Below are 16,297 nucleotides of genomic sequence, written 5' to 3'. Positions count from 1 at the left end.
AAGATATGATAATTAATTTGGGATATTATGAGGAATATTCTGGAGGAATGTATTATGAAACATAAGAGAGGATCACTGTTTTATTATTCTGTTTTAATGACAAATGTAATGATTAACTGTATGATGCATGAGAATGAATGAATGTTTTATTGTTTAGACAATAGTTAAAATAGATGCCGATTGAAACCTAATGTGTTGCTTTTATTCTGAAGGCAGGATAATAGGGTTTTATTCTGAAAGGGGAACTTCCTGTCCTTGACTGGAAGTGTGAGCTTTGACCTTCGCAGCTTATCAATTGGCTTAGCGAACAGAACTGCGGCATCCTTTGAACTGACCAATGGAACTAACCTTTAGGTGTGAATTCATTTGCATGACCAGACTAAAGACCGAGCATTTGTTCTGGGGAACATGGTTCTACTGGTCTGGAGACTCGAGACAGCCCCGGTCTGTTGCTCCCTGGGAGCTGCAGTCCGTCTGTGGAGAGTTCCTCCTTTCTGGCCCCACGATCGTGAACGCTACATGAGTATTATCTTTGCCATTAAATATTGTTAACCTTTAACTCATTGAATCCTGAATTTCCTGCTGCCACGGAACCCGGAGCTTTGAACACGAATCTTACAATTATAAAAAGAATTGTTTTCAAGACTATTAAAATGTAATATACAAGAGGAAAAACAGCGACAATTGGTGGACAAAAAATAAACAGATGCGTGGGGTAGATTGACTCAAGAGAAATAGTGAAAGGTATTACACATGTATATTGTGTTCTGCAGGTGCAGAACACAATATACAACACAACTCTCTCCCTCTGCACATCTGCTCCTCAACATGCAAAATAACAGAATTTACACAAGGAAACGAATGCCCAAATCTCTATGGTGCTTATTTATACGTTTTGTATATATATTTTTATTGTTTATTTCTGAAGAATACAACAAAATAGTGCAATAGCATTTTCCCACACTCACCCTCACCCACCCTCAGCAATGCAAAATACAATTGTGATTTAACTTGTGCAGAGGAGGTGAGACGACATTTCCGCAGGAAACATTAATAATAAATAATAAACATAATAAATAATAAAACGCTAAATAAAAATAACTCATTCAGATAAAATTAACGCACACTCAACAGGATCGTTAAAAAATGTAATTAAATTAAAATATTCCAAATTGGAAATACATTGAAGTGCATTGAAGTGCATTTTTCAAGTAGAAAAAACTGCTCAGTTACTCAACTCTGAGAGCATTTTTCCATTGAAGAGAAGAACAGAAGTACAAGCCAAAGTACAGTCCAGCAGTAAAACACACAATGTCTGGTCATGAATGTACAGATGCTCTCATTACGATGTCCTGGGAGCAGGTTCAGAACAGTGTGATTGGATGGGAACTTCATTTTACGAGACAGTGCCATGCTTTTTTGTCCAACATGCTAAAGAGCTGGTAATCTGATGCATTGGTTCCCAACCCAATTCCAGCCTGACATCCCTACAGCTCCAGAGATCACTCTGAGGGGTCCCAAGACAGGTAACATAGTAGCAGAGAAGAGAAGAGAACCAATTTATCTTGCTGTTGCTCTTGTCTTGTGAAATTAGGAAAACATTTTAAATATTCCAGAGTCAATTCTGTATCTCAATGGCAATAAAACTGAAGTCTGGACCACAGCATTTGACCAACATTATCTTCTCATGTTCGCCCCTCTGTTTAACTATTTTATGCTGGATGTGTGACAAAAAAAAATCAACGAGGTAGGTACATTATGCTTAGTGTTTAATAAGAATAAACCAAACAGTTCTTTAATTGTTTTACCATTGTTAGCCTTTTGATCAACACATGCTCACTCTTCCATGCAGGAATGTTTGGTTCTAAAATGATATAAATGAAAGGTTTCAATTTAACCATAAACATTAAATATCGTTATTTGATTTTGGTTCCCAATTTTTGTTTTGGGATTTAGACAACCAAAACAGAAAAACGGCAGTGATTTTCCGTTTTTTTTTGTTTTGTTTTATGGTATTTCTGTATTTTCGTTTTTGTTGACTAAATTATTAAACAAATTATCAGAACGTCGTACACGAACCATTCTGTTTTTTACAAAACCAGTTTTTGTTTTTGCCTTTGAAAGGAGACGGGAAGCATAACCCGGAAGTAAGAATATTTCAAAAATAAAAGTCAAGGCAATAGAATGAGCAAGACAATTGTTATTTAAAAGTCCATGATGCAAACACATACCAGAAGAAAATTAGATGAAAATAAATGAATGAATACAAATAAATAAACCTGGGCCGATGGGAGTATGTTAGCAACAGTAGTTGACTACAGATGGTTTAATATTCATATCCATGTACACAGCAATCAAGTTTTCCAACATACATATAGTTATATATAATAATAATAATAATAATAATAATAATGTATAATATAATAATAATATATGTCTGTGTCTTTAATAATTATCTAGGTTATTGATACAGATGTATTTAATGCTGTTTATTTTATCTGATATTGTATGTTTATGAGTCATTTGCAACCATAGTTATATACATCATGTATTTATTTGTTTTATTTCTATAATTTTAGAACCAAACATTCCTACATGGAAGAGTGAGCGTGTTGATCATGAGGCAATACATAATGATGATAATAGAGCAATAAAGAGACAGTCGGTTTATTCTTATTAAACACTGAGCATAGTTTAGTTGTCACACTTAACTCATTTAATCTATTAAATGGTTAAACAGAAGAGGCCAAAGGACCAAGATGAGAAGATACAACGTTGAGGTCCAAATAACAGGACTTTAGTCTGGCAGACACGGATGCGTGCGCGCGTCCGCCGAGAAGGTACACGCCTGCGCAAATGGCCCTTCTCTCTGTCAGTTTCACGCAGTAGCCCTCCCATCTTGACGGCGCTTCACCGGGACAGATGTCGGTGTCGGTGCTGTGAGGGGACGGCGCGTCGCCGCTGGCTGCATGGCATGTAAACGCGCTCCGGTACCGAGACCACACTGCGCGGTACGTATTCGCCTTTATGACCGGCCTCGTGCCACTGCAGGCAGCATCTTCACTGAGAGATGCGCGCGCGTCTGTGTTTGGACCGCTCGAGACACTTTACATATTTGTGTCAGTATATTTTTTACCAATATGTCTAATTGTAACATCATGCGACCACGCATTCAGAGCGATGTGTCCATGGGCTGTGACAGAGGTCATGTACAGCTGAGGAGAAGGGATGCTGGTTGGTAAGCAGGGGTGTTGCCTCTCTCTCTCTCTCTCTCTCTCTCTCTCTCTCTCTCTCTCTCTCTCTCTCTCTCTCTCTCTCTCTCTCTCTCTCTCTCTCTCTCTCTCTCTCTCTCTCTCTCTCTCTCTCTCTCTCTCTCTCTCTCTCTCTCTCTCTCTCTCTCTCTCTCTCTCTCTCTCATGTGTAGCCACCAAGAGACAGGGCCCAAACGGCCAACAACTTTATTCTTCCTAAATTGAGGAATCACACAAAATGACAGGTGCGATCACTAGTGATCTAACCAGGACGTTTGTTTTTTATATTGTACATACATGTTGTTGTTTTGTAGTTTTTTATATTGTACATACATGTTGCTACTCTGTTGTCTTTAATGTATTTTTATATTCATCCTGTCATTTGTAATTTAAATATGTATGTACGACGAGAGTGTACATGTAACCGGAGTCAAATTCCATGTATGTGCACACACACATGGATTCTGATTCTGAATGTTCATGTCATTATTTATCAAATATGTTTATATATATATATATATATATATATATATATATATATACATACATATTTATATAGATAATACATATATATATAGATAAATATATACACTGTATCTTACACTGTGTCTTACACTGTATATACACTGTAAGACACTACTTTAAAGATTCTGTCTTGAGGCCAACAAATCTAAAACTCTGCCCAAGATATGTTGTTTATTTATACGTTTGCATACATTAATTTAATAGACTAGAGAGTTTAGGACAGAGAAACGGAGAAACGTGTAAGATCAATCACCGTGTGATATTCATACTCGGCACCATGAAGCAAAAAGAGCTCATGCTTCAAGGCTCTGTCTTTACTTTAGTACACTTTGAACTGTCTGATCTCACACTGTCTCTCTCTGTCTTCCTCTCTGTCATGGCCTGACCTCATCCTCTGGAGGCCAGTGATGACATCTCTAGGGCATTGTCTGACACTTCCCAAATCCTAACCGCGTTACTATGGCAACAGGAAGAAAAGGTAAGTGTGTGTGTGCACGCGTGTGTGAGAGTGCTACAGTTGACCGGCTGTAGTTTGGCCTTCATACAGTTACTTGACATGCGGAAGCCTAGCTGGTGTACTTTGGACATCGTGGGATCCACAGGAAACAGTGGAGAAAGGGTTCCCTAACATGTCCTGATAATACACAGAAATAGGCAGCGGAGCTGTCGAATGCTGAACATTTCTTAACGTTATCTGCATTTGATGGCTCCCTTCCTTCATTTTTGTTTCACTTTGCCATTCCTTCACACTTTGTGCAGATTGTTGTCCAAAGTAAGACTAGCGTGTTTGATGAGTTAACACACCCTCTAGCCGGCCTTTATTAGGCTCCCAGCACGGGGCGACAGCTTACTGTGCAGCTCCGTACAGTAGCACCAACATTTTCTCAGATCACTTCTGTTTTGAAATGCAACATATCAACAGTGAGTGGGGGAGATTTGGGCATATCCTTATGTTCAATAACAAAACCAAGGAATGTGTTTTTAATGTCCCTCCTCAGCTCAGAGGCATGCGCTTTCCTTTGGTTAGTAGCTTGTTCTAGACTAGTCCCGGTGGTGCTGTCCAGCTGGAGGTAGTGGCATTCTATTCATTTATTTAGAGGTTTCTGTCGATTGCCCTCCTTTGTGTCTGTTTGCATCTGCTTAACAGGATTAAAAAAAAATATTCAAAAAAATAGACGTTGCTGTTTTGGCTTTGTCGAACCGTCGAGATACGCCCTCGTCTTTAGCAGTTATTCTTCATCACATCGTCATAATTGTGCCTGCCTGGGTTGATAGATAATTTAACACCTCTATTTTTACTCCATCCCCAGGCTCCACCTCTAAGGCCGGTGGTGTGCATTTCCCTGACGACGACGAGCCCCCCGGCTCTCCAACGCGGAGAGATGACGATTCAAACCTCTGCACTCTCATTGCTATCCAAGAGAAGGATGGCAGCTATTTGGTCAAGGTGTGCCCATGCAACCAGAGGGGCTGTTTCACTCATAGTGAAGAACTTACAGAGAATTAATTATCAGCTGCACTGCTGCCCCCCTTGCCACACAGCATGTCTTAGTTTCAGCTCATTGTGTAGCTTTCTGGCTGCAACTTCACTGTTGTGGGTCACTGTCAGCACACCCCAGAGTGTTGTTAGCTGCTGACACGTTCTCCTTCACTCTTTGCCTCTACTCCGTCGTTCTCCTCTAGGCGGGGTTCCTGAAGAGCCAGCACTGCTATGAGATTGTCTTCACTGTCCCAGATGTCCCCACTCAGGGCAAAGAGCTCTCTTGTCTCCCTTCTTCCTCTCCAACCCGAAGGTTCCCCAACCTCCGGGTCCAACATATCAACTCCACACTGGAGGGTAAGTCCAGGCATTCAGAACAGTGTACTGCCTTAAAGGGGCAGAATCTGTGTAGGTACAAAGTCAGAGAGTCTGAAGGTGTGACGGTTGTGATCTCACTTCGAGATTGTGCATGAATGGACGAGTGGCTGGTTGCTTGTGGAATGGAGATCTCCACCAGAGGCAACCTCACAGTTTCGTTTTCTGCCTTTGGTCTATCATGACTGGCTGTGTAGAGCGTGCTGATTGGCTTGTGCAGTCTATCGTTCTAGTCTTTTCTCAATCGATCTTGTGGAGGACACAGAGGTTAAAACTCATCAGGCAGTAACCAAGAGACTGTGCATTAGTAGCAGTTTAAGTTACACAAAGGGAAATATGAGCTGGGGTTCCTGACTTGCCTTTTTTTAGAAACACACGCAGGTTTACAGTTAGTGATCTGATCAATGGTTGCCAGTATTTTAATTGGGCCAATGATTTCAGATGGCTCACCATCAACTTGTCAGTTATGGAGAACTAATGAAAAAGATGTAGACTGGGTGGAGCTGAAAAGAAATAAAAAAGTGAGTGTGAAAGTCAAGAACCTCTGTCAGTTAGGCAAACATGCTCCGAGACATACCTCTCTTTTACCCTTAGGATTTTTGTAGTCCCTTTGGATGGCAATGTTGGCCAGTTGAGTATACAGGGGAGGGGAAGGATGAAGCCGACTGACTTTGGTGATCTCCTGGCCAGCACCACCCGCTCTTAACCTGGGAAATATGCACAGATGTTGTACAGACAATAATGGTTCCCAGACAATTCATCCACAAAATGCCATCATCACATTAAAATGTCTATTTATTCAATACTTTAGTGAAAGATAAATGTCTGAGGCTGATCTAGCTTAGCTTATTGCTCAAACACGCTGTATGGCAGCTGAAACAGGGGAAAACAGGTTTGAGATCACTGAGATCATTTATAATAATGTCCAGTTGGTCCACCAGAGAGCGTTGACAAACTGATCTCTCATTAGTAGAAGCATTTAGCTCAAAGCACCGCTGTACCCATGTACACAGAGCTGCTCACATGGCTGTAGACTCTCCTCATTGGTATTTCACAACACAGTATCAGTATGAGTATTAATATTACAGTGCATTGTGGGAAACGTATTCTACAGATTCGAATGACAATTCAGACACTATAGAAACAAATAACTGACCACATGAATAATTATTCCAGATATACAGCCTTAATGTTGCTTTCTTCACTAACAGTTTTCAGGTACTCTTTGTACAGTATAGAGTCCCACTTGAGGCGGTGATCCAGGTGGATTGTGGGTTTATAAGACACTGTAAGGTGCCTCCCTCTAGCAAGCATCCTTAGGAGGTGCTATAGAGAGCTGAAATCCTGCATCCTTGCCTAGCTGGCGACTGCTCCACTAGTAACTGAATAGCCTTCACACACTGAGGATGTTGCTTTTCAACCTATTGTTGTTGTATCATAGTACTTTTACATCGAATGCAGTATTTCCGCAGTTAAAAAAGCATTGACAATTTTTGGGGAATGTAGTTACATTTTCTAACCACGTTTTGTTAAATGGACATATTCAAAACACAATATAGTGTACAACAGCAGGGAGACAGGCAAACCTTTGCGTTATTTGTGTTGTTAATTGGTCATGCCGGCGGGGTGTCAAGGCCTTCACTCTGGCTTTCTTCATGGAGGACTTCTTTCATCACTGTTTCATCAGCAAAAACATATCCAATGATTCACTGACACACTGTCAACACATCAACTGTACTTGTGTTGAATGTAGAATATATGTATATTTCTTTTTCGGGAGACACTGCTCTGATGCAGAGCTGAGGGAGCAATATCCTGCACATACAAAAGATAGATAGATAGATAGATAGATAGATAGATAGATAGATAGATAGATAGATAGATAGATAGATAGATAGATTCTTTATTCATCCTCAGGGGGATATTTGTTGAAAAGAAGGTTTCAAAGTGCATCTGAAGCACCAGAAGAAAATACAACGGTGCCTCTCTCATCCTGCCCCGCTTCTTTCCTTGATGAGACACAACTGAATAGAGTAAGTAAATGTATATGTGTTGATGAACCCTCTCCCTCTCTTAAAGGAGGAGTAAAGGTAACGTGCGAGTACAGGACTCACCAGGAGGGGGTGCTGCAGGAGGAGATCACTCTGGTAACAAGAGGGAGAAAAGGCAGTAGTCTGAAGGTCCGATTCCAGGCCAAGGTCATTGGTATGTGCACACACACACACACGCACACACACGCACACACACACACACACACACACACACACACACACACACACACACACACACACACACACACACACACACACACACACACACACACACACACACACACACACAGAAATATGCAGTGTGTTCTCTACACATTTTGCACTGACACACGTCATTCAAGTGACGGTCACACTGTCACGGTTTACTAAGACAAAGATTTTAATGTTTTTTCTGGTAATTGGTCATACTCCAAGATCCATGATATACACCCAATTCAATTCAGTTTATTTTGTCTAGCCCAAAATCACAAATTATCCTCAGAGGGCTTTACAATCTGTACACATATAACATCCCTGTCCCAGGACTTCACATCGGATCAGGAAAAACTCCCAAATAATAAAAAAAAACCTTTCAGGGGAAAAAAGTGAAGAAACCTTCAGGAGAGCAACAGAGGAGGATCCCTCTCCCCGGATGGACAGAAGCAATAGATGTCATGTGTACAGATGAATAGCATTACAGAGGTACAACACATTCAATGAATTTGACAGAAATTATGAATTATGAGTAGTAGGCATGGACCACGATCCAGATTTCCACAATCCATGTAACAGAAGGAGGAAGAGAGGAGAGCCAGTAGTGTCCTGTTACAGAAAGTAATGAACTGTATTAACTCAGCTATCATACCAGGAGTGAACACAAACTCTCCCCTTGCCCTCATCCCTCTCTTCCCCTCTGTACAGACCCACATCACGGGACTCCCATGCTGCTGGAGGGGGTGAGGTGTCTGGATGCTCAGAAACACACCCACAGAAAGCACAGCAGTGACCGTGAGAGGAAATGATAAAATTATACAAAGATATAATGTATATGTGTCTCCCTCAGTGTTATTCAGAGTCTGGGTCGAGGCCAACGCTAAATTAGAAACCGCTTTATTTGACTGGGAAATAATGTGTATGTAATGCTATGTTTTGATATTATGGCATTCCAAAATATTTTTCTGAAAATTAGATTTTCTCTTCCACAAAAAAAGGTGAAATACCAGTATGCAGCTCTGATAGCCATGGGCCTCTGTTGGTCACCAGCACTCAACAGGGGCTAGCACACACACATATATGCATTCAAGCCACCGCCTGGAAAAGTCACCATCAGCACCACACATACAGTAATAGACATTATAAAAAACATGATCATTTTACAGCAGCCCAACCAAGGACAACTTAAATGTTCTCCTAATGTACCCGTTCCTTGACTATGTGCAGCAACACTCATCAGAACACAGGACAGCCCTGTACACCAAGAAGAACAACAGACTTGCACCATGGTAATAGTGCAATAATCAATGTTGTTTGTCATTTCTCTGTTAACAACGGAGCCAGCTGGCCTGGAGTCACTCACATGTCTCAGGTCTTCTCTTATGTTGACTACCTTGAAATGCATAAAAAGTCCAATCTCAATATAGAGTCAATATAGCTCAAATCTTTAGATGTAGTTAGCAGGGTTTCTCGCAGCTGATTCCGTGACTGCCACCAAATATCTTACTGCACCTCATTATTGCACCAATACTATTCTCATTGTAGAAAAAACACGTATTTGACTTTAGTGACGCCACTTGTTCAAGTGCATTGTGGCAGCATGGCACGGTTTGCAATAAGAGGCACTCGACTTCTCAGCAGCTTTCTTTCGGCCATCACGCGTTACTAGCAGGGGACATGATGGGATTTTGTTCCTGTACTAAGTAGCCATAAATTAAAATATTTCCATGCAAGCACACTGGCTGTTGTATGTATTTAAACCTTAGATAAATATTGTATTTGTATTACAATGTTAAACAGCATATTACTATGACATTTGTTTTTGTTGCGACAGCTTAATAAGCAGAAAGTATTATCTAAAGATTTGACTGTGTTGTTGAACAGTTTGTCTCTGGGCAGGAAAGGACATTATTAGTTACTTTTATTATTATATTATCTTTTAAACTTACCTAAGGAGACATTTTCTGTTGAGTCAAAAAAATATTTATTTGCTTAAGCATCTTTTCTGTTGACATCAGCATAGCCTTATTCATGTGTATTATGACAGCTTACATCAAATATTACAATCAAATGTCATGTTTGAGTTGTTTTAAATATACTGTGAATCCTGTAACAGTGTTACTATTGCATGATTAATACTGTAAGTCACAAAGTGTAACCAATGCAACTGCCCCGACCAAATAACGAATACATTTTAACTTCTGATGAAGGGAGCTGCAGCCCAAGGTGTTACAGTTATTTATTACAGGAGTAGTCCCAGTTTTTACTGTGTTGTGCGAGTACACTAAATAATGTGTGTATTCCTGGTAAATAAGCTCCATGCTAACCTTTTAGCATGGAGCTTAGGTCTTAATATAGTGCTGCAGGGATGACGTATATTTGTAGGCCAACAGGAAGTTAGCGTGGCACGAGTTCCCTCAACGACAGGCCAACAGCACTTTTTAAATGTATTTTGGATTATTGAAGAAAATCTTTGTCCAATAAACAAACATTTATGATTCTTGCAGGTTTCGCTTAGCAATATAGTCTTTACAAATGAACACCCCTTTTATGATCTTTGAAGCATAAACACTATCAGAAGAAGTAAAAAGCTAACATTAGGCTATAAAGGAACTTCACCACGGTCACATGACTTCACGTCACCACCATTAAGCTAAGGGAGGACAAGGTTCACAAATGCTGACTCATTTTCTGGTTTTGGGCCTCATTCCTGCTCTATTGCAATAGGAACAAGTGCATTTTCTAAAATCACAAGTAGGGACATTTATTTATGCTAGAAGACATTACTTAATATGTAACTGTAACACGCTCCTGTTACCTTCCCCGGGTTGCCCCCAGCACCAATTATTGAGCACACTCGGGGTATCGTTTGTAATACTTTTTATTGTCACCGGCACGCTGTGGCAGTCTCTGCCTCTTGCTCTTTTCTTGCCTCCATCCCTACTGAGCCTAATATAGTGAAGAGACACAAAACATCCGATCCGTTGCAGCTGAGGCCAATTCGGCCTCCTCCAGGCACCTGTTCCCTGAGCGACTCCCCCACTCCCCTCCGCAGCTGAGCCTAACCACGCACCCGCCACCACAGTAACCTACTAAAGATTTCGGCAAAAGCTGTAATGACAACTGTTCCCCAAAAAATGTTGATGATTGCATCATCTAGTTTTCAGATGAGCAGTTTGCAGCTAGCGGCTGATTGTAGTAGTCGGAGCCTGCTGAGCTCCAAACTATATGATGTGCTGCAAAGCTTCGTAGTTTGACCCATCAGTCTGCAAGAAGAAGCGAGAACAGAGCTGTCAACAGTATCATTAGGGCTCCTCAGTCTGATTGCTATTATACCAGTACCACATTAGCAACACACTACTACATTATACTTATACTAAGATCAGATGGTCAGTTTTTGTTTGTCACTAGTCAAGTTTATTTGGCCCTAACATTTTTTATTGACAATAATTGCAATTTAAATCACTATGTTTTTTTTACTCAAATTGTTCAACCCAAGTGGCAGTTTAGCAAAGCTTAGCAAAGGCTAGTAGGCGTCATAGTAACACGAGTTACTCAACATTAATGTTTACTGGTGTTAGAATGGAGCTCTAATGCCTCTGATCATATGACACATTATGACACATTAATGACCAACCATGACAATTGTGGATCCATATCCTGTTTGTGAAGACATTGTGGATTGTGGAAGTGCGGCCTGCAGTATGTGGTGCTCTGACATTTCCTGTCCTTTTGTACTTGTGCCCATCAGGAAGATACCATTTGTCTGTTTACTTGATGTCAATAAAGTATCCTCTCACGTGTACTGTACAAGATCATGGCCTTTTCTGTGGTTCCTCGTATATCTTATGATACTTCTTGTGGACTCGACCATTTTTATGACGTCAAAATAAATGTACATTCACTGCCTTTAAGGTTTTTTAATCGAATACCAACTTGGACAGAAATATTATATAAAGTAGAGGTAATCAATTATTCATTAGTGGTACAACCAACTAACGTTATTGCCTCGACGTTAGCTTGGCAAATCTGACTGGCCCTGAGCTATACCATCGTTTTTCTCATAATTGCTTACAAAGAGGAAATTGTATATGAACGGATTTGATTTTTGTCTGATTTATATGTATTATAAAGTATATATTTTGCTTACCATGTTGCTTTATTGGTTAAATGATTTCAATAGCATAATATTACTCAGGAACATATATAGATGAATTTGAGACATCAATTTTATGAGCAATGTAACTGGGCCGCAGAGGGATTCTAGTACCCATGCTCTATGGGCCCAAAAACATGGACACCATAGGAAGCCTGACATATTCTTTGTCGTATGTTAATTTGGATAAATGGTCTCCATTTTGGATTTTAGTATCCTGTTCTCAAAATACATCCATAGTGTAAACATGCTATCTGTGGCCATGTATGCTATACTGTTAACATGCTACTAGCTTTGAACCTCCGTTACATGTTTGTGGTGGCTGGAGCGTGGTTATGCTCAGCTGCATAGGGGTGTGGGGGAGTGATTCGGGGAACAGGTGCCGGGAAAAGGCCTAATTGGCCTCAGCTGCAGCTAATCAAGGCCAGAGTGACACTTCCTTATATATGGTGCACACAGGTGGAGGCGAGAGAGAGGGGAGCCGAGACACAGTCTGGACAATAAAGAATATTCCGAAACATATTCAGTTGTATGCTCATCCTTTGGTGCTGGGGGGAAGTAACCTGCATGTGACAGCATATAACCTGTTACACTCTGCTTTTTCCCCCTGCGTCTAATTTCCGCTGACACCATAGGATACGTGAACATCCCCATGCACACACCTTATTTTCACCCACAATGCCTCCATCAATGCCCTGGGCCGAACCAGGCTCTGGTGGATCATAGACTGCGTACAGCCCGAATCCACCATCGCCTGATGTGTACCCCCCTGGATTCTTACCGTAACGCGGTAGGCCTACGTCGCTCCTGGACCTGGGGAGGGTGTTGGAGAGCCGGCAACCCGGATCACCTGGCCCACTTCCATCAGTGGACACTGTTTACACTATGGATGTTCCCCAATCACTCCCCCACACCCCTCCGTAGCTGAGCATAACCACGCCCCAGCCACCAATGTTTTTGATTTCTAGTGAGTCATAAGAGTTAGAGCCTTACAGTTCTGCTGTTGTGGCTACAGTTTTAGTCTTTATTGTCATGCTTTCATTCAGCCTAAAAGCATTTTGTTGCCCTATATTTCATCTTAGAGTCTGTGTGCTCCAGTGTGTCTGAATAATTGTAATTTCTCAAGACTAAATAGGGCCAAACATGAAGAATCTGAATGTTGGAACAGGAATATTGCCTACTGCGGACTTCAGTCTCAATTTTTCGACATTAACCCATAAACAAACTCATTGAAAAAACAAGTTAACAAACGGCCTGCTCATTATCTACTCCATTGGTTCCTATAGGGATGGGCATTTCAAGTACACACACTGTAAATAAGGGAAAATGTTTTTTTATAAGACATAATCGCATTATAGATTTGATTTTTTAAACCAACTGATTCCCAACCTGGGTGTCCTCAAGCTCTATTTGGTAAGAAAAACACACACAAAAACATACATAATACAGTCAGAGAATTGTATTAGAAGTAAGTAAAAAATTACAGGAAAATCATTGATGCAACATTCACAGAAATGATCTGCTCAAAATTCATCATTAATTGTAAAGTTGATCAATGTAATCAATGATAGAAAAGGGGATTTCAATGACTCTTGTAACTGTACATAGCTCAAAGATTCTGTTTCACTGGGACTTTATGGACAAAAGGTTGAGAACCACTGCTCTATTTCAATGAAGAAGGCAATGCAGATGTGATCACATCTGTAGCGGTATGTTTGTGCATCAGTCTTCTTCCAACAAACATGCGACAGCTTATTAGTAAAGATGTCCTTAACATTTTGGCTCATTTCATTCTGTCTTTCCAACAGTACAAATTATCAGTGGAGCCTCATTCCGTCCTGAAAAATGATCTGTGACGTGGTATTGAATCAAATGCAGAAGGAATCGCTTCTTTAAATTTAGCTACAGCACTGTCAGTTAGACATCTGGTGTAGAAACTTTTGACTAACGGTGTATACTCCGGGAGTATAAACTCAAAAGTTTTGAGGTAATGGTCTGACAGAAGAGGGTTCTGTGGGAAGACCTCCAAATGCTCAATGCCATATGCAAGAACAAGGTCGAGGGTGTGGCCAAAGCATTGAGTGGGTTTCTGACAGAAGCCAATCGAGTCCAACAATGAGATAAATGCAGCACTAAGGCAATCATTATCAACATCCACATGAATATTACAATTTCCTACAATAATAATATCATGAGCTTGGTGCTCAAACACAGACAAAGTTGATGGACCATGTTTTAATCATGTTGAATTCTATGTGAAGATGTCGGCCATATTATCTGAACAATCTTAACATTCAATATTATCTGTATCCATGTTCCACTTTTCTTGTCTCAGCATGTCTCATACCATCAATGTATCAGTTTAAAGAAAAAGGTGTTATGTGCAGCTGCAGGTAACTGGACCCAAACGCCGTCAACACTCGAAAAGGCAACTTTATTGCTCAACAGGATTCAAAACAAACAAAACAGGCTCACACACATTATCTTCAATGATCTAGACAAGACGAATAGACAAAGGGGAATGACACGAACAGGACTTAAATACAGAGGGCTGGTGCAGGTGATTGGACACAGGAGGAAACAATCAGGGACAGGGCAGACAATCACAGGGACAGGAAGTGCAGAGAAACAGAGACAAGGACTTCAAAATAAAACAGGAAACACGACAACACTACAGATCCTGACAAAAGGTGTGCTTAATTTATGGCACTATTATGCTACATTGCTGACGAACCTTTACTATTTTAGTAATAGCCTTTTCTGTGGAGCTTTAAAGATAAGTCAAACCCATTTCAACATAGTCTAAATAATGTAGTTTGTCACCTGTGCAGAGGTAAGTAGGGTGGAGGAGGGTCGAGGTGCTCGCTGTGAAGGCATGATGTTGAGACTGGGTTGTTGAACACATCAAGTGTTGCTATGAGTTAAGATATTTAAATAATAAAGATAGCATAATAATTACCATTATAATAAACCATAATGACAGACATACGATATTGATCTGCTAATTGTTATGTTTTGATTGTGGAGGATCATCAAACCTGATGTATTAAAGGAAAATGTTCTTTACTTGCAGGCATTGTAAAAACAATTACTCAAACAGGTTCTTATGTGAAACCAGATTTACTCACATGAAAAGGCCTGACCTTCAGTCTATACTCACAATCTGCATATTTGACCAGCTGATTACACAATCAATCACTGACAGTAGCAGGACAGAAGATTTCAGCAAAAAAACACATTCACGTCAGCGCAAATTCCAAAAGAAAATCTTAGTTTGGAGGGGAAAACTGCAGAGGAAACTCTACTGAGAGCAAAAGTCAGTTATCCCAGACCAATTTGTCCATTAAATTATACAGTTTTTTTCAGATATTTTGTTAAAATTTGAAAGTAAAAGGCACAGGCAAAGAGAGAATACTTGATTCTGATTGGCTGGAGGGTGTATATCTTTCTCAGACAACCACACGGCTCTGATGTGGCAGCGTAGTTTATTAATAATAATAATGAATCCTTTATTAATCTCACAAGGGGGAATTCTTCTCTGCATTTAACCCATCCTTGGTAATTAAGAAGCAGTGAAGCGCCCCGGGAGCAACTGGGGGTTCAGTGTTTTGCTCAAGGACAACGGGGATCGAACCGGCCACCTTGTGTTTACCCCCATGACCTACAGCCACCTCTACATGTTCTATACTAAATTTCAAAGCTGTTTTCTCTTTTAATTATTCATGTTAGTGGTTATGTAAAAGGTAAAAGGTAAATACTTGTATAGCGCTTTTCTAGTCTTCTGACCACTCAAAGCGCTTTAACACTACATACAATTATTCACTCATTCACACACTGATGGGAGGAGCTACCATGAAAATTGCCACCTGCCCATCAGGACTAACTAACAATCACCGTAGGCACAGCTACAAGAGCAATTTGGTATCTTACCCAAGGACACATCGATATGGACTAGCGGAGCCGGGGATCGAACCACCGATCCTCTGATTGAAGGAGCCGTTTAGTATGTTTTTATAATCAATCACTATTTTTACTACTTAACCTTGCAGTGATTTGGGAGATTGAATGACTTCTGGGACTCAGCTGCAGTGTCTGCACAATCAGGATACACTTGGTAAGACCTTTAATTGCTAGATTAGTTTAATTATGTGTCAGTTTAATTATGTGTTCTGCTTGATGTTAGAAAACACACACACACACACACACACACACACACACACACACACACACACACACACACACACACACACACACACACACACACACA

General features: G+C 40.5%; 1 protein-coding gene across 3 annotated transcripts; it reads left to right on the top strand.

Moving 5' to 3' along the window:
* Positions 1 to 2,799: 2,799 nt before the first annotated feature.
* LOC117736549 (UPF0687 protein C20orf27 homolog) lies at positions 2,800 to 11,685 on the top strand. 3 transcript variants are annotated; one of them, XM_034541974.1, is made up of 7 exons: positions 2,872 to 3,015; positions 4,182 to 4,254; positions 5,087 to 5,223; positions 5,460 to 5,613; positions 7,711 to 7,836; positions 8,258 to 8,363; positions 8,583 to 11,685. In XM_034541974.1, exons 2-6 carry the CDS (start codon positions 4,236 to 4,238, stop codon positions 8,347 to 8,349), a joined length of 528 nt encoding a protein of 175 aa, XP_034397865.1. In that variant the 5' UTR covers positions 2,872 to 3,015; positions 4,182 to 4,235; the 3' UTR covers positions 8,350 to 8,363; positions 8,583 to 11,685. The 3 variants fall into 3 exon arrangements, with proteins under 3 accessions (XP_034397846.1, XP_034397865.1, XP_034397855.1); XM_034541955.1 differs by lacking the exon at positions 8,258 to 8,363 and having other exon boundaries at positions 2,800 to 3,011; XM_034541964.1 differs by lacking the exon at positions 8,258 to 8,363 and having other exon boundaries at positions 2,890 to 3,011; positions 4,197 to 4,254; positions 8,583 to 11,683.
* The last annotated feature ends 4,612 nt before the right edge of the window (positions 11,686 to 16,297 follow it).

Source organism: Cyclopterus lumpus, chromosome 1, assembly GCF_009769545.1.
Source record: "Cyclopterus lumpus isolate fCycLum1 chromosome 1, fCycLum1.pri, whole genome shotgun sequence".
In the NCBI taxonomy this organism is placed as follows: Eukaryota; Metazoa; Chordata; class Actinopteri; order Perciformes; family Cyclopteridae; genus Cyclopterus; species Cyclopterus lumpus.
Note: the sequence above shows the minus strand (reverse complement) of the source record. Positions and strands in the feature narration are given on the sequence as shown.